The sequence below is a fragment of the Saccostrea echinata genome, unplaced genomic scaffold (assembly GCF_033153115.1).
Source record: "Saccostrea echinata isolate AGI-Se365-2 ecotype Australia unplaced genomic scaffold, CSIRO_AGI_Sech_v1 ptg000041l, whole genome shotgun sequence".
NCBI lineage: Eukaryota > Metazoa > Mollusca > Bivalvia > Ostreida > Ostreidae > Saccostrea > Saccostrea echinata.
The window spans coordinates 2,839,424-2,865,873 of NW_026889790.1; the positions used below are offsets into that span (position 1 = coordinate 2,839,424).

General features: G+C 32.2%; 2 protein-coding genes across 2 annotated transcripts; one reads left to right on the forward strand and one right to left on the reverse strand.

Moving 5' to 3' along the window:
* Nucleotides 1–1,524: 1,524 nt before the first annotated feature.
* LOC133200930 (PITH domain-containing protein GA19395-like) lies at nt 1,525–6,552 on the reverse strand. Its single transcript, XM_061336745.1, has 6 exons — nt 6,281–6,552; nt 5,156–5,199; nt 4,741–4,818; nt 4,558–4,662; nt 4,330–4,438; nt 1,525–1,829 (listed from the first exon to the last, which is right to left on the reverse strand). Exons 1-6 carry the CDS (start codon nt 6,479–6,481, stop codon nt 1,728–1,730), a joined length of 639 nt encoding a protein of 212 aa, XP_061192729.1. The 5' UTR covers nt 6,482–6,552; the 3' UTR covers nt 1,525–1,727.
* Nucleotides 6,553–6,667: 115 nt separating this feature from the next.
* On the forward strand, nt 6,668–14,001 carry LOC133200932 (programmed cell death protein 2-like). The gene is made up of 4 exons (XM_061336746.1): nt 6,668–7,213; nt 9,028–9,281; nt 9,403–9,510; nt 13,323–14,001. Exons 1-4 carry the CDS (start codon nt 6,703–6,705, stop codon nt 13,473–13,475), a joined length of 1,026 nt encoding a protein of 341 aa, XP_061192730.1. The 5' UTR covers nt 6,668–6,702; the 3' UTR covers nt 13,476–14,001.
* Nucleotides 14,002–26,450: the final 12,449 nt, after the last annotated feature.

Genomic DNA, 26,450 nt, shown 5'->3' on the forward strand with positions numbered 1-26,450 from the left:
TTGAGATCTTTTAAAATTCAATTGATTAACCCACAATATAAGCCCAATCATAATTCATCATAACAAGCCCAATCATATTTTTTTCCAAATTGGCTTTAAAATGGAATATTTTCTGATGATGGAATAATTAATATGCGTTCCATGAATACTATTTTATCAAAAAGCATCTGAAAGGGAGACAACTTTCAATAAAACTGAAATGCAATATGATTGAATATAAAATTACCTGGTTTCAAGACCATGAACTGAGTATAGACTTCAGTCAAAATTTCAAATTTAATAATTTTTGAAATAATTTTAAAAATCAAGTATTTGAATTTAAATATACAAACTTTAAACTTTTAAAACATCATTAAGATACTAAAAACCTAAATCTGACAGAAGTCTGTCCTCAGTTTATGGTCATTTTGGTCTGTATTGGGAATTGCCAAAAAGACACCACTGGGAAATATCCAGATTGGGATATGAACCCCACCTGTGATATATTCCAGACCTGTTTGTATATACAATGTACATGTAATATCAGTTTACAGTATATGGATAGTGCATTACCTGAACTGAGCATCATTTAATAGTGTTTAGAATGTCTGCTATTCAAAAATTGTATATAAGTACTTTAACTCTTCCATTCAGAATTTAGTATCAAGTTTATATTACAGTGTTACATGTACCCGTACATGAATAATATAAGCACTATTTCACTCAGAATAACTACTTGTTTCCCAATCCATCACCAATATATTCTGAATTCCAGATAAAGCATTTTCTCTACACAATAGTATGTTAGCTCACAATATAAAATATATATCTTAAGGTATTTCCACCCTCCTGTGATGTCATAGGTTTTTGCAAAAACTGTTACACTGTATTAATTTAATTTCATACCCCATAGAAAAATATCTTTTAGAAGAATGTTTTTCAATGGGTGTAAAAACAAATACTGTTTAGTAAAAGAGTTTAAAAATTGAATATTTTCTTTATTAAATCAATTATTCAATCTTCAAAAAGTGTTGCAAAGGGCAATAACTCTTTCTCATGCATCTATATTCAGACATTTTCCTTAGTGTATTTCTAATGTATAATGGTTTCCCTGATATTCACAATTCAAACATATTTATAAAGCGGCAATTATTCTGGAACTTTCAGCATCAAAATTATGTATTTAAACCAGTTTTTACATTATTTTTATAAAACTGTTTACTAAAATTGTACAATTTTTTAATTCTGAAATACCCCGGTAGACTTCTGTTTATTTATGTCTAACGTCTTAAAAAATATGGCAACCTATATATTTTTTTGTGATTATTCATTAATTTAAACTATATTCAGTGAAAATAAATGCAGTTTTTCTAATTTGAACCCATAAAATTGCGAAGATGGAAATACCTTAAGCAGAAATTACTGCAGAAATTATTCCTTTAGTTACAGTATTCAACCATTAAAATACTCGCATCAACAAACATTATAATAGCAATTTCAATGGACAAGTATTTATTCTGCATACGAAAACACACATGAAACAAATGACATACATGTACTTTATTGATAACCATCACTGATATATGTCCTGAGACATTATTGCATTACCTTGTCCTTTCTATCTATTATCACAAGAGGTACAAAAAAATTTTAGAAAAAAATGTACAAAAAGTGTAGAAATCATTACAAAGCTAGAGATGACATGTCTATAACCAATGGCACGCAATCCGATGACTGAGGGATGAAGTTTAACTGATTGGGTGATGAAAGTTTTCAAAGTCATCAGCTTTATGATCTTCTGGCATTGGTCTAGCTTCGTACGTTGCTATAACAACCTCTTGTCGACGGGCCTTAGACAGAAAACAATTTTATAGATAAGAAAAAGAAACTGTTTTTTCCAGTAACATGTAGCAAACTGAATTTTATCTCTTAGTTTGAGTTAGATCAATATTCTGCCAAAACAATTAAAATTTTTAACAAGAGGCCCATGGGCCTTAACAGTCACCTGATAATCACCAATTTCTTTAGTTATAACCAATTTAACCCCTTCTGAACTGAAACCCTGATCTCTTGTAACAAAAATAATTGTCTGGATAGGATTTAAGGTATTTCCACCCTCCTGTGATGTTATAGGTTTTTGCAAAAACTGTTATTAATTTAAATTCATACGCATAGAAAAATACCTTTAGAAGAATGTTTTTCAATGGGTGTAATAACAAATATTGTTTAGTAAAAGAGTTAAAAAAATTGAATATTTTCTTTAAAAAATTATTCAATCTTTAAAAAGTGTTGCTAAGGGCAATAACTCTTTCTCATGTATCTATATTCAGGCATTTTCCTTATTGAGCTTCTAATGTATAAAGGTTTCCCTGATATTCACAATTTAAACATTTATAAAGAAGCAATTATTTTGAAACTTTCAGCATCACAATTATGTACAGTTGAACTTCGGTATCTCGAACTCTGATATCTTGATTACAATGGATATGTGGAAGTGATTTTGAAGTCCCAACCACGTATTTTTAAGTATTTTACCCCTGATATCTCGAATACTCGGATATCTCGAAGTATTTTCTTGGTCCCATTGAGTTCGAGAAAATGAGGTTTGACTGTATTTGAACCAGTTTTTACATTATTTTTATAATACTGTTTACTAAAAATGTATGATTTTTGAATTCTGACATAGACTACTTCTGTTTAATATGTCTAACATCTTAAAAAATATGGCAGCCTATATATTTTTTGCGAATATTCATTAATTTAAACTATATTCAGTGAAAAAAATGCAGTTTTCTACTGAGAACCCATAAAATTGTGAGGATGGAAATACCTTAATCATTATCAATCATCATATTCATGCAACTTGTCTCCAAGAAGTACAGAAGTAAAGAAGATAAGGTATACTGTATAATAAATTTCTATATACAGTACATGTATGATCAACTTAGCCCCATCCTAGGGCCTGAATCATGGGCCAGTGGGCCATGATATTCACAATTTTGGTAGAGAGCTCATGCAATGTTTATTATAATCATCAAAAAAATTTGTATACTAAAAGACCATGAATACTGAGCAGAGAAGAATATTTTCAAAGATGTAATGTATTTTCAATACTGTGGAATCATTTTAATTCATGGGGGGTTAATGTTTGTGGGTGACCAAAATGTTACTGGTTTGTGGGGACATACTTTTGTGGGTAATCTCACATAAACAGAAGATCAATGAATCAATACGTTGAAAAAACTAATTGTTCATGGAGATGTTAATTCGTGGGTGAGGGTGACCAATAAAATTCATGAACATTGGTCCCCCCACGAACATTGATGATTCCTCAGTACATGACCAACTTATGCCCCACCCTAAAGCCTGAAGTGCCGTGAACTAACTTACTAAGGACCCAGGGACCAAGAGTTTCACAATTTTAGTAAATGGTTGAGTACTCATTATAATTATCGTTTATGGAACAGTTTGCCTGCTAGATATCCATGAGTAAAGAAGTAGATTTTAAAAGATAATGCATTTTCAACATATGAACAACTTAGCCTGAACCCTGAATTTCAAAATTTTGGTAAAAGGGCTTAATACTATAATCATGCACACAGTTTGACTGCTGGATGTCAAGGGGTAAAGAAGATTTTTGTGGAGACAAGCATTAACTTTGCTGGTTTTAACAACACTCCTTAGATCCCCTGGGGACAGGAACCATGAAATTAACAATTTTTGTTTCCCTTTGCCTACATTTACTATGTACCAAATAGGCTGGAATTGGTTCAACCTTCCAGAGAAAAAGCAGAAAATATTCCAATAAGTGGCCTAGGTGACCTGAAATTTATAAATTTCATATATTTTTTTCAGTCTTTTAAACCAAAATTAAAAAAAAAAATTTCAAGTTATGACCAATATTTACATCTGTGCTGCAGTGATCAGTGAAATTCAGTTGTAAATAAAAGAGAGTGGGTGATGGTCCAGCTAACCTGAAACAAATAATCCGACTTAACTCGTATATGAGTTAAATCATGTTATTGAGATGACTAGAGCAAGTCCAAGAAAGATAACTCGTATGATCTCCCATTAGTTCAGCTTCGGTAAATGTCATCAGTTTCCACAACCCTGGTTTCAATGAAGCATGCGCAAACTATTGAACAGTCAGTGATCATTGTTTATATTCATTGTATTGTACCATTGAACAGTCATTTATATTTGTTTGCATTGTATGATTATTCATTTTACATTCTATTTCAAAGTAAAGCCATGACAAAAACTGCCAAATCACTGTTGCTTTATTCTATCGAAATAATACACTAAAATGTCTGTATACTGTTTAATATCACCTAAGATTAGCCTGCTTACCTCTTGAAAGTCCCCCTTCAGTCCAATGTAGTATATCTTCGTGTTTTCACCTCCAAAACTGGATGGAAAATGGATGGTAAGTGTATCTACACTATTGAACCTTGCTGCTCTGTTCAACAAAATGTAGATTCTCATTTACTCCAAATCATACTAATTTTTAGATATATTTCTAAATTGTAAATAAATATTGGGAGAAAAGTTCACATCAACAGCTCTGATTCAGCTTACATGACACCATACTGTAGAGTGCCTTCTGGGTCAGGGGTCAGCTCAAATTCTTGGTCTGCCTTACGACCTACATCATCGAAGGTCATTTCCGGGGCATTTTTGAACCTATGAAAAGTGTTATACCTATATGATATTTCAGTTAATTAACCAGAGAAGAAATGATTCTGTAGATATTCAACTCACAGTCTCATTTTGCTAGGATGGTTTTCCCCTTGTTCTCCAATTACTATGATGCCTTTTAATTTCACATTTCCTGTAAATCTGCAACACAAATACAATTTTAAAAACTTGCATTTATTACAAAATTAAAGTACAGTATTTACTTGCAATTTATGGATCTTTCAAGATTTTTAATAGTGCTGCAATTTCTTCAGATTTCCAATATATAGGTATTTAAAATATTTTGAAGAAGTCTATGTTAAAAATTCCTTTAATATATAAAATAAATGTAGACAGGCTTTGATGATAAGAATCAAAACTAACAATACAAAATTTTTTTTTCCCTTATGTAGCTTTGCTTCATGTCATGAATTTAAAATTGATCTAGGAGCAAAACACTTTCCAATAGCAATTCTTTATCCTGACATAATTTACTTACGGGATTTTGAACAGCAATTCTGGATCAGCATCACTTTCTACAAACTGTTTTAAAAAATGTACGCAATTAAAATTTTTCAGCAGAAATTTGTCACAGCATACTTTAAGTGCATGTAAGTCATATACGATGGTAATCCAAGAAATCAATGTAATTTTCTACCTGCAGATTGAACAGACTGTGATTTCATTGAATTACATCACATAACTGTAAGTGTGATCTGACTTTCTGGATCGCCACACTATCATTCTGACGTTAAAATTTACTATTATAGTAAATAACAACAGATTTCAGATTAGCAATAATCTTCTCCCTACTTTTCATGCAACAATGTATAAAATAATATATGAGAAATAATTTGTGAAACGCCACTTAATTTCAGATCAAGTATCGTCAATTCTCATTATATCGTGGGTTCTATTGTATCACAGTATATTCCAAAAATTAGGATATATAGCTCATATCCTTTTTGTTGATGGACTATCTGTCTGTCATCTGAATGTTGACTAATGTGATGATTAAAAAGCATGGAACACCCGTTTGAATTTTTTTTATTTAAATAAAACGTAATTTTACAGATTTCAATTCCCGTTTTTATTTTATTTGGACCATTGAATTTATATCCTAGTAAAATCCATAATAAAATTCATATTTTGAAAGTCTTATATTTGTATTATTGTTTAGTTTTCATGAAGATTTACATCGTAAATTTAAAAATAAAAATTGTTCTTCGTGACTGCCCCAAGCATCCATGTTTTTCAGTACCATGATACAATGAGACTCTCCACTTTAGGAGGTAAATAAGACTTCCAGTTTTAAAAATAGACCACGAATTAAACGAAGCAAGCTTGGGAAATAATTAGTCACGGAAATGTTAGGCCATTGTTAGGTTTTATTATGAATAGCATTTGATGAAAAGTTAAAGTAAGAATTTGGAATAACTTTTTTTATGCAAAAAAAAAAAAAAAAATAAGTACCGCGATAAAATGAGATACCAGTATACTTTGTTTATCTCTTTTTTATGAATATCGGGGTAAGGCAGATAATTTCAAACTTTAATGCTTTCTATAAAATATACAGCAAATTTCCCATTTGGCCGTGACACTATGATCGACAGCTGTATCATACCCTCTCTTTGTCGAGTCTCTGATCCCAGGGTTTGAAGACAGACTTGGGTGAATTTTCTGTATTCAGACACTGGACAGCTTCCATGTTTATTTTAGTATATAAACTGTACGCATCAGCCAATTGATCTTCTGTCAAGTGATCATCACAATTATGATTCCCACCACATCCCCCGCTGCCATGACTATGACCGTGCCCCGACATCCTTAATTTTACAAATATTTACTGTTCTTCAGAATCTACGCCGTATGTCCTCTACTTTCAATTTGTCAGTCAGTCTTTTCTGGAAGGTTCTATAAAAGTAAGAATAGAATCACCTTGATACCAAACGTGTCAGTGACCAAGCATTTAATCCTTTCGGAGGCCTTCTGACATTATCTTATGCAGAAATCGGTTATAATAGAGAGCTTCGAATAAAAGTAAACATGGCAGAAAATTCTCACGTGGATCTGGGTTTCGTTGAGAAAACAGACACAGGGAAATTATCATGCCAATATTTCCCGAGCAAAGTCGGCGGAAAACCTGCCTGGTTATCACTTTCATCGCTTCCCTCACCAAATCAAATTCTATGTTCTAAATGTAATAACATATGCGTATTTTTACTCCAAGTGTACGCACCGATTGAGGATGATGACAATTCGTTTCACAGAACAGTTTTTGTATTTCTTTGTAAGAATCCGAACTGTCACCAGCCAAACTCCAGTGTTCCTTTTATCGCACTGAGGTCTCAGCTTCCCAGGATCAATGACTTTTACAGCCCAGATCCTCCAACACCTGTCACACCTGTTCCAGACAATGGGGACAAACTCTGTGTGGTCTGCGGAATTTCTGGACCAAAATGTTGTTCTAAATGTCATTCCAGGTCGTACTGCTCCAAAGAACATCAAATTATTGACTGGAAAAAAGGCCACAAACTCAACTGCAATGAGTGCAAAGGTTGTTTTAAACTTTTAATCCCCCCCCCCCTTTTTCAAAACAAAAAATATAAATTCCTGAAATTTACTACATGTCAGGAAGAAACTATAAATATCTTTGCCAGGCTTTGAATCAAATATCAGCAGACTTATTAATAGATAGAACGTTCTATCGTTAAAATGATATTGACCTATGGACCCGGTTTAACGATAGAATTCGTTCCGTGTATTGGCAATGTTGCAAAATAAACGCGGGCGATAACTTGAACGCTGTGTATTTTCTATGAACAATCCAGAGAGTTCTGAATGTCAACATGGCGTTAAATTTGAAGCGAGGAAAAAACGTTGAGAAAATTAGTTAAATTTTCGTATTTATATGGATTATTTTTTAGGTTAAAAGGCATATACAATCTCAAAAAGGTTTGTTATCATTAATTTGGTAGTTATTTTCAGTGCAACTCCTTTTGTATTCTTCAAAATCATTTCAGAGTGGATCCACTCCGATTTGCTACATTGCAAGTATATGGGACGTATTCTAACTGTGATGAGGGCTTGTCCCGAGACACAGTTAGATTATTCTAACTAACTTATTAATGGTTCATGTATATCAGCTGTACATGTACATAAAAAAATGTTGCTGTAAGGCCATCTTTAAAAAATTGTTTGGTTGCCCTCTCCCAACCGACTGGCTAAAAAATGCTGACTCAAAACTTTTTTTAACTTCTAGGAAACAATTAATTTTTTTATACATTCCGGAAAAAGATTTTGAAAACTCAGCATTTATGTTGAAATTTTCTGAGAAAAAGAAATGTCCACCTTTCTACCGACCCAAATTTTAGACTGGGTCAAGTTACTCTGTCTATTAGTTTACTGTCTGTTGAAGCCTCGAAACTGTGTTTTTTAATTTAAATTTTATGTTATAAATATTAAATTATAAAAAAAAAATTAAGTTGGTATCAAACCCCTACATAAAATTTCAACATGCAGTAATGAAATTTGAAAGTAATGAAATTTCTTAATTGATCCATCTTTCAGTACTGTATCAGTACTTTGATTTCATCCTGAGTTGGAAGAGGGCAAACAAGCATTATTTTAAAGTTGGCCTAAGCTAATGCATTTAGTTCTGCTGTTTACTTATACAGAAGATCTTTCAGTAGACCTTTGAATTTGGTAGGAGAATCACATTTATCTCTTTTGAGAATGACCTTGCACTGATCAAAATCTGAGTATTTTAACACATTTCATAACTTTTGGTTGAAGAGCCTCCTGAGTTTGGTCAAAGAGCCCCTTAACAAATTGTTTAATAAATTAGTTGTAATGAAAAAAAAAAAAAAAAAAAAAAAAAAAAAAAAAAAATATATATATATATATATATATATATATATATATATATATATATATATATATATATATATATATATATATATATATATATATATATATTTATATATATATATATATATATATATATATATATATATATATATATATATATATATATATGTGTATATATATATATATATATATATATATATATATATATATATATATATATATATATATATATATATATTATATATGTAGGTGATACTCTAAGTGAATGAGTGAGAAGAAAGAATCAGAGAGTGAATGTTTAATAAAAATCCGCAATGTTTATCTGTATAAATATACTGTTATATGAATATTGAAAAGTGGAAATAAAAAAAAAAAATTAGTTGTAATGAGATCACATCCCAGAAGGTCATAGTCATAGCTCGATCCCTTTGTTTTTGCCTGGCAGTATATTCTACACTTAATAGTTATCATTGTTAATGTTTGTCTTGATTTATTTTGTAGAGGACAAAACTACAAACACCTCACAGGTTCTTTTCCAGGAGTATGAATTGCTGATTGAAGATGAAGAATTTCAGAAGGAGGAAGAGAAGTCAGAACCAGAAAAGAAAGAGGAACTTCATTCTTTTCTGAAATCAGAAAAGGCTAGCTCCCTCTTACAGGATTGTTCTTCTGAGGAACTCGAAAAAATGTCAAACCAGTCAGAGGACAAAGTCTTCCTTAAGTTCAGGAAGAGGATAGACCATGCTCCTGAACAGGTAGAGTAGGCCGGGAGATAAAAAAACTATTTATGGCCAGAAGCAAGTTTTTAAAAGAGGAGAGAAAAATTAGGGAAGATATGATATTTATACATTGCCTTTTAAAATTTTGTGAGTGTAGGTTTTGCGCTATGACAGAGGAGGATGTCCGTTATTGGTGTCCAGTGACAACAAGCCAGATAAGATACCAAACTGTACATGTGGAGCCCAGAGACAGTTTGAATTTCAGGTTTGAGTTCTAGATTAGCAGATCATCATTGAATTGTTGTGTAATTTAAATTAAATGTACATTTTTTCCATATCCTGACTATATACCTAGGTTTATGCTTATTTTTTATGATACATTCTTGCCTTGCTGTACGTGTTATCTAGGTTTGTGGAGTACTCAAGGTTTTATTGTGCATTCCAGATTTCAGGTGTGTCCCAGGTCTTTGATTTATTCTAGATTTATTCTGTGTTCAAGGCTGGATGTGTAAAAAAAAATTTTGTGGTGTTTTCCAGATCTGTGGTGCGGGTTTGTGGTTTGTTCCAGGTCTGTGGTGTATTCTAGGTTTATATTCTTTATTCCAGGCTTATTGGGTATTCTAGGTCTGTGGTATTCTGTGTTCCAGGTTTATCCTGTATTTCAGGTCTGTAGTGTATTCTAGGTTTGTGGTGTATATCAGATTTGTGGTGTATACAAGTTTTGTGGTGTTTAGCAGTTTTGTGGTGTGTTTCAGGTTGCCAGTTTGTTGTCTACACCAGGATAATAGCACATTCCAGATTTGTTGTTTCCCCTTTCCTTGTGTATTCCCATGCCAGTTGGTGTTGTGTTTCAGGTTTCTGGTTAAACCTGTTTTATGTTTAATTTCAGTTTTATTAATTTATTTATTGTAAGTTGCATATGATACTTAAAATATGTTATGGTTTAGAATATGTGTGTTCCTACATGTACTGATAACGGCATCATAATTTTCCAAATGGATGAATTTTAATGAAGAGAATAGCATGAATAGGGACTAGTTTAAATTTACATAAGTGTCAGCATACAGATAATCAAAGTACAGAAAATTACATAGTTAACAATTGTTCAAAGTGAACTGCTAATAGTGCTACATTGCACTTTTTTCAGTCACTTGTATTCATTGGTAGTTTGGGATTCAGAATAAACATTTGATGTGTATTCTATAGAACAGGACATACATGTGTATAATGCTTTCACCTGTCAAATCAGCAATGCACTTGTTCATCCAGTGTCCAGCATGGTATATTTATTTCAGAATAGTGATCACAGTTCCATACTGCTCATTATCATGAAAGCTGAAAAAAAAAACCTTTTGCTTAGAATTTATACACATGTTTAATTTCTTCATTGAATGTGTGTTCATGTTGACTGTCAGGAAACACTTTTAAGAAGTGAAGCTATATGATTGTGCAGCCTGTGGCTGGTAGCCAAAGTAATGTTGAACATAAATTCAGTGCCCCAAAACAGCAATATAGGCATAGTTTTACTGACATATATAATTTTATGAAATCAATTATGGAACTGATATAGTTTACACATAGACAACCTCTGTATAATGTAAAATCTAGCTCCACTGACTATAGTTAATCCACTAATACTTACAAGAAATTGGTTTCATCATATATGCAAAAAAAATTTTTAAACACTAGCTAACATAGTCCAGTCAATTTAGCGAAAATATGGGCCCAACATCAAACTAATTGCAATATAAATTATTTTGTCATAAATTAAATCTAACACGTACAAGAATTTGCAGTAAAATTCTTAGAAAATCTAATGAGGGAAAGCATAATTTTGGTATGATTTAATTAGCTATGGGAATTTCTATAGAAAAGGGGCATAACTCTGCAAATCCATCCAATGTTTTGCTGAAGTAATTAAAAGCATGAAAGCATAATCTGATTTAAACTTTTCTGATACAGTTTAATAGATCATTATTTCATATAGATTATATAAATTTGAAACAGATATTTTGAATATAATTTCGTATTTTTTGATAAGTTGGAAATATTAGCATTTTTAATATGCAATAACTTACGTGTTTGCATGTCTTAATTAGATTGCGTCTATCTTTATTAGTTTTATTTGACGCCACTTTGTTTGTTATGAAATATGGGTCAATTGCCCCAATGATTGATAACAATTGAGGGTTACCATCTAGGGTGTAAATCAGATCGTTTACATAATTAGGCAATAGGGGGGGACCCTCTAGGGAATAAGGTCAATGGCCCGGTACCAGGCGCCCCCTGGTGGCTGGACCCTTTTAAGCCAATCAGGGGTCAGGTTTAGCAAATTTTAAATAAAAACAATTTAATTGACCAATCAGATAGCACAATTACAGGCTTACTATCCCTGACTTTGAAAGAAAGTGTCACTTTTTTGAAAAAGGGGAAAGGCCACGAAATTTTTTTTTTTTTTTTGTATGAGAGCAGAGTGTGTGTGTTTGTAGTTAGTCAGAGGTTAACCATGATTTCGTTTAACCATATGCTTATCACATACATGTCTTATTAGTAGGGATGGCAATTTGTAATCGGTTAACCAGTTACTCGGTCTGAACGTTGGCAATCGGTTAGAAAATCTGTAATCGGTTAGTCGGAAAAAAATTAATATATGTGTAAATTTGAATACAATTTCCTGAAAATTCAATTTAAAAAATACAAATAAAATTTTCTGAAATGTTAGCATGTTCACCTATCTATTTAAGCTGATTCGGAGATAATTAAGGCTCTCCAGATTGACATCTCATGGGGGTAATTGGTCACTTTTCGAGTCGTTAATTGCTGTTTAAACACTCGTCATTACACACCCTGTCCTGTGTTTCTTTAATGATTTTAATTAAATGATCTTTGACTACTGTGAACTGATTATAAGATGTACCTTACCTCTTCTATCCATTGCAGTTACCTATCAAACTATATTCTAAAACAAACATCGTAAGATAAGCGATAACTCAGACTTAATTTTGATTATGGTGACAATGCGGAATGAACTTCCTTGACATCTTTTCTGATTTTTTTTTTAATGCATCTGCAACTTCAGTTTAAAATTGAAATACAATATATGTAGTATTCTCCTCATATATAAATATAAGCATAATATTACTACATGAACATCTTTATAGTCTTACTTATTCGAGTGTAGCTATGTCGAGAATTTTTGATACGATTAACCGACTAATCGGTCGGAACGTCTTGCGGTTAAGCGATTGGCAATTCTGTATTCGATTGCCATCCCTACTTATTAGATATCATTGTATAACAAATAAATCATGGTTATTTCTTGCCCAAACTTACACTGTGTTGGCTTAGTTTATAGCAGCAGTTCAGCAACAATCAGTGTTAGGAAATTAATGCAGGAAAAAAACTTGCAGCAAAGTTGAAAACAGGACAATTTGACTTTGACCTAGTCCAAAGACCATTGTTCAGGATTACATTACATTCTCTACCATAGTTTACTGTTGTAAAAAGTATGCAGTCGCCATTTTGTTTACGTTCAAAAGGCATGTGCTTTAGATAAAAAGGCAAGGAAACCAACTTGAAAGGAAAAAAGGGCAGAAGAGAAGATGAGAAATGAATTTTAATAATATGCCCTAGATTTCAATATAAAGTCTGTGAGTGTGTGTGTTTGTTAATTTTAAAGCTTTGAGTTGTAAAGAGTAATAGAGACGAGAAAGGGACAAGGCGATAGACCAACCCCTCTCCCCCGACCGATTGATCTTGAGCAATACCCCCACCTTCCCTTTGATCTCAAGCATGAGAATGTTGCAAAGGGGGGGGGGGGGGGGGAGTAACATAGCTGAGAACTGTATTACACTTTGTCAATTCATTGCTGCTGTTGTCATTTGTCATTGACATTGTCATTCATTCATTCCTCACTGACTTTGTCATTCACTCATTCATTCCATACTGACTTTGTCAATCACTCATTCCTCACTGACTTTGTCATTCATTCATTTCTCACTGACTTTGTCATTCATTCATTCCTCACTTACTTTTTCATTCATTCATTCATGTTAACAATTGCCTGTCTGTTTGTAGGTGATGCCACAACTCCTTTGCCACCTTGGTGTGGATCAAGTTGGAGACAGCATAGACTGGGGCACACTTTGTGTTTACACTTGCTCAGCAAATTGTTACCATGGTAACCAGTATCAACAAGAGTATCTTTGGAAACAGGACTATTCCAAGTAGACTCTACCAGCCACTGTGATTTCTGCTTTTGTGACCTTAATCTGCCTTTTGTTTTGTTTTTTTCTTTTTGTAAAATAAAGCTGTCATTTCTTTTAATCCCTGACATAAACTGGACATCTAAAGACTAATATTTGATGAAAATATTATTACTATATAGGGATATAATTTGATTAAAATAGATTATTCTTTAAAACTGTATTTTGATCAGAAAACATATAATAAGCAAATTGAAATGGTCAGTTCTGAAAGGTTAGCAATATTGAAATTGAAACCCAAATAAAGAAATGTTTTCCATTCTAGGTAATTCTCTAATGTTTTGAGAGGTTTTATATTATTATTGATAATTTTGGAGACAAATGAGATTTTAAAGTTTGAGTTTTCATCAAACTCTTCAAAGTGATAGGATAATCTCTGATTTAAAGTAGTTTACAAATCTCTGTTATGTAATCATCAATTTGTAGAAGTCATGCCAATCAAAGTCAAATCTGTACACATCCTAGTTGTGAAGGAAAAATATAAATATACTTTTTTTTATGGAGATTATGTGTTGAAATGTTTGATCAACAGATGTTTTATTTCAATATCTTAGTAGTTGAATTATACTGAACATTCTCAATCATACACACACAATAATTTCTGTCTCCTTGAAAGTATTAATGATAAACAAATTTTGATTAAGAGGGATGTTTGATCTGTTGATATTGAGGTTTTGATACACTGATTCACACCTGTCTGGTGGGACCTTATGTCTTTGTGGACTCCCATGTTCATTAGAGATATATACAGAATCTTCAGTAGTGTCCTGGGATTCCTTTAGATGTCTGGGTTTGTGGGGACTCTGTTGACTCCACTGTATACTAGGTAGCTCTACAGCTCCCTTTGAGGACTACTGTGTACACCTATCGGTGTGTACAGGGTAGGGACTCTGTAGATATACCTGGGTTACACCTGACTACCTGTTTTGACTGTGTTGTGTAGTAGGTACCACTACAGTTCCCTTTGAGGTCTACTGTGTACCTGTCAGTGTGTATAGTGTTGGGACTCTAGTAGCTATACCTGGGTTACACCTGACTACCTTTAACTACCAGGTGTGTTGATTGGGGGTACACACATTCACACCTCCAATGTTTGTACAATCAATCTTTTCTCATAGAAGTGTCTTAAAATTAATAAAAAATAAAAAAAAAAAAAATAAATAAATAAAAAAATAAAACAAACAAACAAAAATTGAAGAAAAATATTACAGCTCTTTTTTACAGCATTTTTTAAAAATATTTATATAATACTTGGAGTAATCTAACTTCAAATTACTTTTGTAAAAGGAAGCTTATTAAGGTATATATTAATATTTATAATTATTTTATCAGTATGTAACAATAACATTTACTTTGTAAAAAAAAAATTGGTAATTATTATAGGATCTTTTATCAGCATAAAATTCTTGTACTAACTTTCTTTTGAATTATATCAGTACACCTGAAAAGTATTTGACAAAAATGTATTGTCGGATCAAATAAAATATGCATGTTAATACTAAAATTTATTTAATATGTTTTTACATTTATGAAATAGTCACAAATAGATGAAGAATGAGATACTTTTGACAGTTGTACAAACTGAACTTATTTCCATTTTTTTTTCTTTGGTTGCATGGGGCAGGTGGGCATATCTGTTAACATTGTATTTAAATTTCTGTCATTGAAAGTAAACCTGCTACAATTGCATTTGCATGCACACTTTCCCTCTGACATACCCACAGATGGATAATACTCTGTTACTGTCATTAATTTATACTTTGTGAAGTATACAGGACTTTTTTTTTTTGCTTGTTTTGTTTTTGAATGAGTATCTGATAACTTATGTGAAATTTGTATAGGTGATGAAAACTACATAAAGTAATAAGACTGTTTTAGCTCTTTATACAGATGTTGTTGAAAGAGGCAGAAAAAACATCAGTTTGAAAGCATGTAAGTTTTCCTGCTCTGCAGTATGATTCAATGATATATAAAATGCTTATTTCTATGCATGAAAAAAATATCAAAGTAATGGTAAAATGTTTTGAGAAATTTATTTTACTGTTTTTTTCTTTTTTTAAGATTTGCATGTAATTTTTTTATTTATTTATTTATTTTTTATTTCTCTATTTTTTTTCTCCCAGAGAAAAATATAAAATATCTTGGGATTGGTCAGACTTCAGGTGTTATTTTGACTCTGATTGGTTGCCCAATTACTACTTAAGTACACAGCAGCCCAAGCAGGGACATTCACCTGGTTTACCTGACTACCAGTGACCAACACACCTGTCATCAGACGGTAAGTAGCTTACCTGTAGATATACTGGTTATCTCCCTTACTTCTGTAAAATTCCAAGTAGCAAAAGAGAGTTTTATTTGGAAAAATTAAAAGGGATGAAAAATAAATAAACATTCATTCTGTAAGATGTCTTTAAAAAAGATTACGGAAATGCATTGTAAAAAATTTAACAGTAAAATTTTCAGTAAACTTTCCAAACTTACAAATTAATGAATTATTATTGTAAGGAATAAATATGTTTTATCTTAAGGAGGAATGCCACACCAAAATTTTATTTAATACGTCTTTAAGAAATCCCTTTTAAACTATGGTTTCAGCAATGAAAGATCGATATTAGCTCTTAATTATTTTATACAATTTTTTTTGCATTTTTTTGGAAAAAGTGAAAAATGTTTTATTTGCAAATAGGATGCTTTATGGTTTAAAATTTGCTATTAATAAATGCATTATATGAATGTCTAATAAAATATGTTAATAAAGGCTGGATAAATTTTTAAATAAAAAATAATTTATGAAAATAAAAACACATAATTTATGAATATTTGTTAAACCTATGGTTAAACAGTCTAGACGAACTCCAAAAACAGCGTGAACTCCGAAAATGAAGTCTTTGGCTCCATCATGCATTGCGGCAAAATGGCGTCCGATGTAAACAAACGATGGATTGTCGTTCGCTTTCTCCAAATATATGACTGTGATTAGTGCATATGTGACTTTATTTTAATTTTTGTTGAATGGATAATTACATTTATTAAATTATTTTGTGTATATTGACTTATTTATCGCTTCAAACTCTTGCATAATAGTAAAATGGATGTATGACATCGAATTCAATACTGCCGGTAAGAATTATATTCTTATTTGATTTATTGTCTCCTTGATTTGAATTTTATGTCGTTTCTACAATAAAGGTGCTTTTATTTGTTTTTGAAAACACCCAGCTTGTATTTATTTTAATCAGAAAATGCGTATTTTTCACCACGGAGCAGAGCTATTCACAGGTTCATTTTTAGAAGACGTGTTGTGACCTTAATTTCTAGAAGAGTGGTTTTTGAAGTTTCATATTGATAGATAATAGTTTTAAAAATGTTTTCATAATAATATTTGTTTGTTTGTGATAAAAAAATCGGTAAATAACGATGGTAAGAACTTACGCGTTCAATTCAACTGTCGTACACATATAAAAAAAACCGGACTGCTAATTTATGTGTAAAATTCAGTCAAGTTTTGAACAGTTACAATATATATTGTCCCATTTTGCATATATATGCCTTTTATTATGCATATTTACTTCTCAAACGTATCATTTTCTCTGTAATTGATCTGTCTTTAAACGTCAACTTTGGAAGTAAATATCTCCTTTTTTGCAAATAAAATCAAAAATCTGACAAATACGATCTCTTCCGAAGTCTTTTATTTAGCATTTCTGAGTACTGGCATAATTGCCATACTTTCCAAAACTTTGCATGGAGAGTTTTTGTAGACCCATCATTTTTGCCGAAAAATCGCCATTTTTTGTGTGTGTGCGCATGCGCGGACTCTATTTTCGGAGTCTTTTTCAGTCTCAATTTCTTACTTCCGGAAACGCTGTTTTTGGAGTTCGTCTAGACTGGTTAAAATCTTAATAAAACTATAGTCACAACTAGGGAGAATATATTAGTCAATCATATTTTAAAAAGCAATCTTTTCAAAAGTACTATGATTGTACTTTGATTTGTTTTGATAATGTCAGAAGATGTATTAATATTATTTAAGTTTTTTAAGAATTGATGAATAATACATGTACACTGTCCTTTACTTACATTTGCATTTCTTTGACATAAGGTAATATTTAAAGTAAAATTAATTGAGCTAACATGTAATCATGCATATAGCTTTAGTGAATGAAAGTTGACCTTGGTCACAATATATCTTCTTCCTAGGAATTGCAGGTCAATTATGCTGTTATTTCCTTCTGTTATCTGCTGCATTAACGAGGTTCTTTCCTGAGTTTTTGAGCAGATTTTTGTGTAGACCTCTGTCTAAAAAATTCTGCATAATGTTTTAGGTCTTACAATAAATTTGGATTCTGCAATGCTAATTTAACTATATTCAATTAAAATCCCATGATTAAATTCCATACTGAAAGCATTAAGTTAGGAACTATATTTTGTGGCGGAAGATTTTATAGAAGAAAATGATCAATTTTTCTCATTCGAAATATTTACAGTATTGTTAAGTTTGGATTCCTATCTTTACATGCAGCCTGCACACAAAGTTATTTTGAGCAGTGAAATGTTTTATTCTGGTCCTAAATAATATATTAAATTAACCATTATGAATTCTGTCATCATATTGGACAAATATAACAAATATAAAGTGATAGTCCTGGGGAAAAAATAGCCCATTTTAGGCTAAAAATTAGCACTATTTTAGTTATATCTAAAAATTATCATCAGACCCACACTTTTAAGTTTATTTTCTGAATAAACAAGATAATTTTAACCATTCTGCTTAGACTCAGAAAAATGTCATTACTTTCAAATGATTTTATTGCTTGTTAAATTTTTAATGCCAGAAAAATGACATTTTTTGAGTGCAAAAAGGTCAAATAAATGACTATGCGAAGTAATTTGAAACTTTATTTGTTGTCACAAATTTTAAAGAGACTATTCAAGATGAAAAAAGACTGTATTTGTTCCCATAATTTATTTGGATAAAAAATATTAGAGGAAAAACTTTGAAAAATTGATTTATGTGTTAGACGTAAATACAGTGCAAAAAAGGTCATATTAAATGCTCTGTAGCGCCGAAAGAAGCACATTGACCCCCATTTTTGGTTTTGATTTTTAATTAAGCTATGTGTCTAGATTCCAAAAACATACTTGATAAAAAATTCTCAATATTTTTGATAACAGGATCCAACCTCCTTTTTAGCTCACCTGAGCTGAAAGCTCAAGTGAGCTTTTCTGATCACATTTTGTCTGTAGTTCATTTTTCTGTCTGTCTGTAAACTTTTCACATTTTCGACTTCTTCTCCAGAATCACTGGGCCAATTTCAACCAAACTTGCCACAAAGCATCCTTGGGTGAAGGGGGTTCAAATTTTTTTCAAATGAAGGGCCATTACTTAGTGAAGATTTAAGTTTGTTCAAATGACCCCCAGGAGGTATCAGGTTCATTCGCCCTATCTACCTGTTTGCATGAGTCCGTTCGCGCAAGGTCCGTTCATCATAATTCTTGTTCGCCCTATATCTCGTTCACCCTAATATACAGTATATAGTAAATATTAAAATTTATTATTAATTTTATTCAATATTTTACGACTTGGTGTTTTTTTTTCAAATGTTGCTACAGAATTTTTTTTATTTACTGTTATCTTAATTAAATAATTCAAATTTGAAATTAATGCTTTTTACATGCTTAATTGGTTTAATTATACTTAATAATGTCACTGTAATTAAGGGGATCATATCTGTGTATTTTTTACAATCTGCGTTATGTTTTGAAAACAATTAAAGGACGGAGACGTTAATTTCTGTTGGTCTGCTGGGTCTTTGATAGAGAGATATTTAATGTGACCACATACGTCTGTTGTCTCCCGTGTGCAATTTAAGTACCAATGTACATATAATTTATTTTAAAAATTCCATTGGTCCATTATTCAACTTTCTGCAATATAGATAATAGGGATGCGCGATTTTATCGGTATACTGGTATATCGCGATTTTTCAGTGCATGATACGTATCATGATACGAAAGCTAAAATACTGGTATTTGGTACATAACTATAAATATATGAATTATTCATTTATTTGTTCAAACTATTGAATGACAATTATAGGAAGTGTGAAAAAGGTTGAAAACAGTAAAACAACGGCATCAAGATATGCTTTATATTAAATAAATGAAAATTTAAAAGGTAAAGTTATGTTTTTATAGCATATTTTTAAGAAATATTATGGAAATTTAATTGAAATTGTAGTAAAAATTGTGTTTAAAAATATCATGATTTATCGTGATATTTTTGGGAAAAAAATCGTAATATATCACAATACGAAATTTTTGCCGATACCCATCCCTAATAGATAAGGGGAATGGACCCTCTGGGAACAAGTTTTAGGACGGTCGGACTCTGGGCGAACAAGAATTAGGGCGAACAGTGTCAAGGACAAACAAATTTTAGGGCGAACGAACATACCCCCCCCCCCCCCCCCCCCCCGGCATAGGGTGGGGCCACTATGGAGGATAAAAGTTTGACATAGGAATATATAGGAAAATTCTTTAAAAATCTTCTCAAGAACAACAAAGCCACAATTAGTCATATTGATATGATATGGAATCATCCTCAGGTAGTGTAGATTCAAGTTTGTTCAAATCATGACCCCCAGGGGTAGGGTGGGACCACAATGGGGATCAAATTTTTACATTGGAATAGATAGGAAAAATCTTTTCAAGAACAATAAAGCCACAATTAGTCATATTGATATGGAATTATCCTCAGGTAGTGTAGTTTCAAGTTTGTTCAAATCATGACCCCCAGGGACTGGAAAGCCATGATTAGTCATTGATATGGAAGCATCCCCAAGTTTTGTTCAAGGCATCCTCCAGTAGTAGGGTGGGGCCATAATGGGGGATCAAAGTTTTACAAAAAACATACAGTTGAACTTCGGTATCTCGAACACTGGTATCTCGAATACCATTATAGATATGTCAAATTGATTTGGAAGTCCCAACCACTTATTCCTTAAGTATTTCACCTCTGATATCTTGAATTCTTGGATATCTCAAAGTTTTTTCTCGGTCACACCTCTGATATCTTGAATTCTTGGATATCTCAAAGTTTTTTCTCGGTCACATTGAGTTCAAGATAATGAGATTTGACTGTATATAGGAAATATATTTAAAAATCTTCTTCTCAAGAACAACAAAGCCATGATTAGTCATATTGATAAGGAAGCATCCTCAGGTGCAGGGATCGACATTAATGGTTGTTCGATTGCCCTGGACAAGTAAATCCTCATTTCGGGCAAGTGAAACTGTCAATGTACTTGTCTGGTCGGGCAAGTGAATTTTTCTCATAGAAATGTACATATTTAGTCAGTTTACATTAATTTATAAATAAAACAATAAATTGAATACTTGATTTCCACCAGATACCTGACTGACATTGATTTACATTAGGAAAATCCTTGGTTGCATTTCTATAGAATATACAGACCATTTAAAAATGGGGTTCATTATTCTGTTTTCTTTCGTGGTAAATATGCTCTACGTATAACAAATTTGTTAACCTCTAATTAGGAAATTCATTCACAGAATATAAGTAACACGATGTATCCCAATCCAGATATGGATGTTTTATAGCAATTGTCTTCCTTTATTGTTGCTTTTTATCTCTGAAAATCACGATTCACAAAAGGATTCTACGGAAATTAATTTTTAAAAATATAAAGCTTATTAAAAGAAAACGGGGGGATAATGCTGCATGGCAGTGTGTTAACATATTAAATTGACAAGGAAAGTGATACACATGTACAAACGAAGCATTGAAATTACTTTTTTATGTAGCTCAACTTGCCAAGTTGACAGTAGTGTATTTAGTCACATTTTTTCTTCTCAGTTTACAGTAATAAATAATATTTTTCTTCCCTAATTTTGGGCAACCAAGTTTTGCATTCGGACAAGTCAAAATCTGAGATCACTTGTAGATTCAGTTTGTTCAAATCATGACACCCCCCCCCCCCCCCCCCCAAAGGGTAGGGTGACAGACATCTTTAAAATTCCATTTTCAAGAACTTCGAAACCATGATTAGTTATGTGAATATAGAAGCATCCTCAAAAAGTTTAGATTCAATTTCATTCAAAACATGGCACCTGGGGGTAGGATATGTCTAGAACAGGTGATCAAAGCTTTACATATGAATATATAGGAGAAGAAATCTGCTGACGAAGGACAGCAGGGCCATATTGACTCAGGGCGTTGTGACCCATGGGCCTCTTGTAATTTTTATATATTCTCATGTACCACTGCATCAATTTCAACCAAACTTGCCACATCTTATGGTGAAAAATATTAAAGAGTGTTCAAATTGAGAGTCATATTCCTAATAGAGAAAACAAACAACGCAGTGTCATTAAAAAATTTCTACAGAACCACTGGGCTATAAAAGATAATTAAAACTAATATGATGTAGATTCAAGTTAATCATGGTCCCTGAGGTAAGGGAGGGACCACAGATAGAATCGAGTATTACACTGGAATATATATAGGAAAATTCTCAATTTCTTGAAAAATCATCTCAAAAACTACTACTAATAGTCATATGAATATACAAGCATCATCATGTAGCCAGAAACATTAATAACATGTTGTTTATTTCTCTGATGTCTCGTAAATTCAAATTGTTCAAATCAAGGTCTTTAGGACTAGGGTCGAACAGTTTAGGCAAGAAATTGTTTTTAAAGGTCTGCATGTTCTCAAGAACAAAATGCGAAAGGACAGTGGTTATAGAAAGTCATTTCAGCTTCCCCATGTTTTCCTATGTACATTAATTTTTGAACCAGAAAAGCTTGAGGAATGGTAAGGTGTTCCTTGTCTGTCTGTTTGACTTTGAAACCAATTTTATGTAAACTGGCTACTCTTCCATCTGATTGGTCCGAGTTTCAAAATCACTGTAGACTTTACCAAGATACGCAAATCTATACATGGGTTTTTGACTTTGTCAGTGTTTCCATATGGTTCACAAAAATAGAAAATTCTGTGATAAAACAGATGTGAAACTTTCTTTACATGTGTAGATTGAAGTTTGTTCAAATTGTGACCCCTGGGGGAATGGTTCGGCCACAATGGGGGATCAAAGTTTTACATAGAAATATATAGGATAAGATGTATAAAAAAAATCTTCTCAAGAACTGAACAGCAAAACCATGTTTAGTCATATTGATATGGTAGCATCTCCAGGTTGTGTTAATTTAAGTTTGTTCAAATCATGACCCCGAGGGGGGAGGGTAGGTGGGACCACATTGGGCAATCAAAGTTTTACATGTGGATAAATAGTTTCTTAAGTACATCAAAGCTATGTTTAGTTGTGTTGATATTAAAGCATCCTCAGGAAGTGTCTATTCAAGTTTGTTCATATCTTGACCACCAGGGTTGGATTGGGCACAATTTGATATCAAAGTTTTACATAGGAATACATGTATATAGCAAAAAATCTTTAGAAGTCTTCTTCTCTAGAACCACAAAGCCATGCTTAGTCTTATTGGTATGGAAGCATTCCAGGTAGTGTAGATTCAGATTTATTCAAATCATGACCCCTGGGGGTAGGCCCATGTTAAAAATAGGAATATATGGGAAAAAAATCTGAGAAAATCTTCTTCTCAGGAAGAGTTAAGCCATGTTTAGTCATATTGATGTGGAAGCATCCTCATGTAGTGTAGATTTAAGTTTGTTCAACATGAGCCCTGGGGGTAGGTTGGGGCCACATAAGGCAATCAAAGTTTTACATAGAAATAAAAAGTTTAAAAATCTTCTCAAGAAGAGCAAAGTTTTTCAAAACTCAACAAATACTTTGAATAATAATATTTTTTTTTAATGGGTGGGGATACTTTGGCACACATTGAATTACAAATTGCTAAAAAAAAATTGAGATTCAACTTTATTTACAACTTTTTATTTCTAATTTAAAATCATCTCAAAATCCCAACAAAGGTCAAGTTTGATTTCTTGGGTACTCTACTGTGTATTAAATCATTTCCAGTGTATAGGGATTAGGAGATGAAGGTTTGTTCCCATTTTGCACACATTTGAATTTTAGGTATTGAAAAAATGTGTGCAAAACGGGAATTTGTCCAGGTAAGATAATTACCTAATTGCTATAGTCTATATCATAGTTGTGAATTTGGAGAAAGAGATTCTACAGAAAGAAAAGGAAGAAAAAATGTTAATTTTACACTTGACATTTTGACTTATTTCTTTAAAAAAATAATTTAAAACATAAAAAAATATCACAAATACCAATCAAAACTATAATTATATTCACATGATACTAACTGGATGGGTTATTTTTTTTCATGAATTAAGATTGAATTCATTTACTTATTCATTTTATCTTTATGAAGGTAACCAGGTAAATCCCAGATGGAGATCAGACTATAATTGCTATCAAAACATATTTCACACCTATTGTTCTATACCTAATTATCAAATGTGTGCAAAACGGGAACACACCGAGATGAATGACCACAGCCTCAAGGCATTCACACCTCTACAAAATAAGCCCCTCCCTCACCTTGAATTTACCACCCGGTAAAAAATCTCTACCATTTTGATATGGAGGCAGCCTCAGGTAGTCTAGATTAAAGTGTGTTTAAATCTAAACCTCTTGGGGTAGGAGTGGGCCACAATGGGGGATCAAACTTTTGCATAGGAATATATAGGAAAAAATCTTTAAAAGTCTTCTTCTCAAGAACCCATAGCCATGTTTAGTCATATTTATATGGAAGCATTTCTGGTAGTGTAAATTCAAGTGTGTTTAAATCTTAACCTCTTGGTGTAGGAGTAGACCACAATGGGGGATCAAAGTTTTGCATAGGAATACATAGGAAAAAATCTTTAAAAATCTACAAAAGAGCAAAGCCATATTTAGTCATTTTGATGTGGAAGCATCCTCAGATAATGTAGATTTAAGTTTGTTCAAATCTTAACCCCCCAGGGTTAGGGTATAGCCACATTGGGCAAACAAGGTTTTACATAGGAATAAGTAGTTTAAAAATCTTCTCAAGACCAGCAAAGCCATATTTAGTCATATTGATGTGGAAGCTTCCACAGATAGTGTAGATTTAAGTTTGTTCAAATCATGCCCGGGGGAGGGGGGCACTATCGGCAATCAAAGGTTTACATAGAAATATATAGTTTAAAAATCTTCTCAAGAACAACAAAGCCAGTCATATACAGCCATTTAGTCATATTGATATGGAGGCATCCTCAGGTAGTGTAGATTAAAGTTTGTTCATATCTTAGTTTCTGGGGGTAGGAGTAGGCCACAAGGGGGAACAAAGTTTTTCATAGGAATAAATAGGGAAAAATCTTTAAAAAATCTTCTCATGAAGAGCAAAGCCCTATTTAGTCATATTGATGTGGAAACATCCTCATGTAGTGTAGATTTAAGTTTGTTCACATTATCACCCCTGGGGGTAGTGTGGGGCCACATTGGGCAATCAAAGTTTTACATAGGAATAAAATTATGAATTGTTTAAAAATCTTCTCAAAAACAGCAAAGCCATGTTAAGTAATATTGATATGGAGGCATCCTCAGGTAGTCTAGATTAAAGTTTGTTTATATCTAAACCTCTTGGGGTAGGAATAGGCCACAATGAGGGATCAAAGTTTTACATAGGAATATATAGGAAAAAATCTTTAAAAGTCTTCTACTCAAGAACAGCAAAGCCATGTTTAGTCATATTGATATGGTAGCATTCCAGGTAGTGTAGATTCAAGTTGTTCAAATCATGGCCCTCGGGGGAAAGTTGGGCCACATTGGGCCATCAGTTTTACATAGAAACATATAGTTTATAAAACCATCTCAAGAACAGCAAAGCCACATTTAATCATATTGAAATGGAGGCATCCTCAGGTAGTGCAGATTCAAGTTTGCTCAAATCAAGACCCTGAGGGTTAGAATGGGGCTATTTCTTTAAAAATCATGACACCTGGGGTAGGGTGGGGCCACAACAGGGATCAAAGTTTAACATAGGAAATTAGGAATATATAATAGAAAAAAATCTGCTGATGAATAACAGCAGGACCATATTTACTCAGGGGAGCATTGTTGAAATGGGCATCTTGTTTTCATGATTTAACCATTACATCTTCAAATTTTGTATGCAAATTAAGGAGGGATTCTTCTCTTAAAACACTTATTTCTTATATTTAAAAATCAATGAAATTTTCACAGAATCAAGAAGACAATATCACTTAGTGATGGTATCAGTTAGATTAAATTTGACCGTTTTATATTAGAGGCAAGGTCAGGTCAAGTCAATACCTTTTCCCTGGACATTAAGAATAAAAAAATTACTGTTGCCAATCATGCAATGCCTACTTCTATTTCAAAAGATTAAATGTTTTTCTTTTTGCATAAAGAGATAATACCATATAGGGTCTATAAGATGATATTACCAAATTGACATAAATAATTTAACTAAAATGGATATTGGCTAATCCGAATTTTCTCTATTTTTTTTTTTAAATTTTAAGATATTTTAGTTATTTTTATATGCTTCCTATATTTAAATTTTTCTTATTTTCATATGTGGTAAAGTTGTCACATAAAGATACAAAATGATATAAAAACAAAAAGTTTTGACCGTTTACTAAGAAAGAAAAAACACCTTCTACAGATTTTTGGCTCTAATCTAAACTTAGATTGGAAGCTTTTAAAAGCTAACATAATTGTAGTTTGTTTGGAAAATCATATTCATTTGATATATTTTAAAAATTTAGTCCCTTATTATTAATTTAACTTACTTTTAAAAATTTTCTCCAAGTCTTTGATTGTGTAAAAATTATAACTAAATTCATTGTTCTATAATTATTTTGAGAGGCAGAAAGAAGATATTTTCATATGCCGCCATTCCACCAAAAATATAGTCCCTGCTAGATTTCAAACTCAGTTTACCA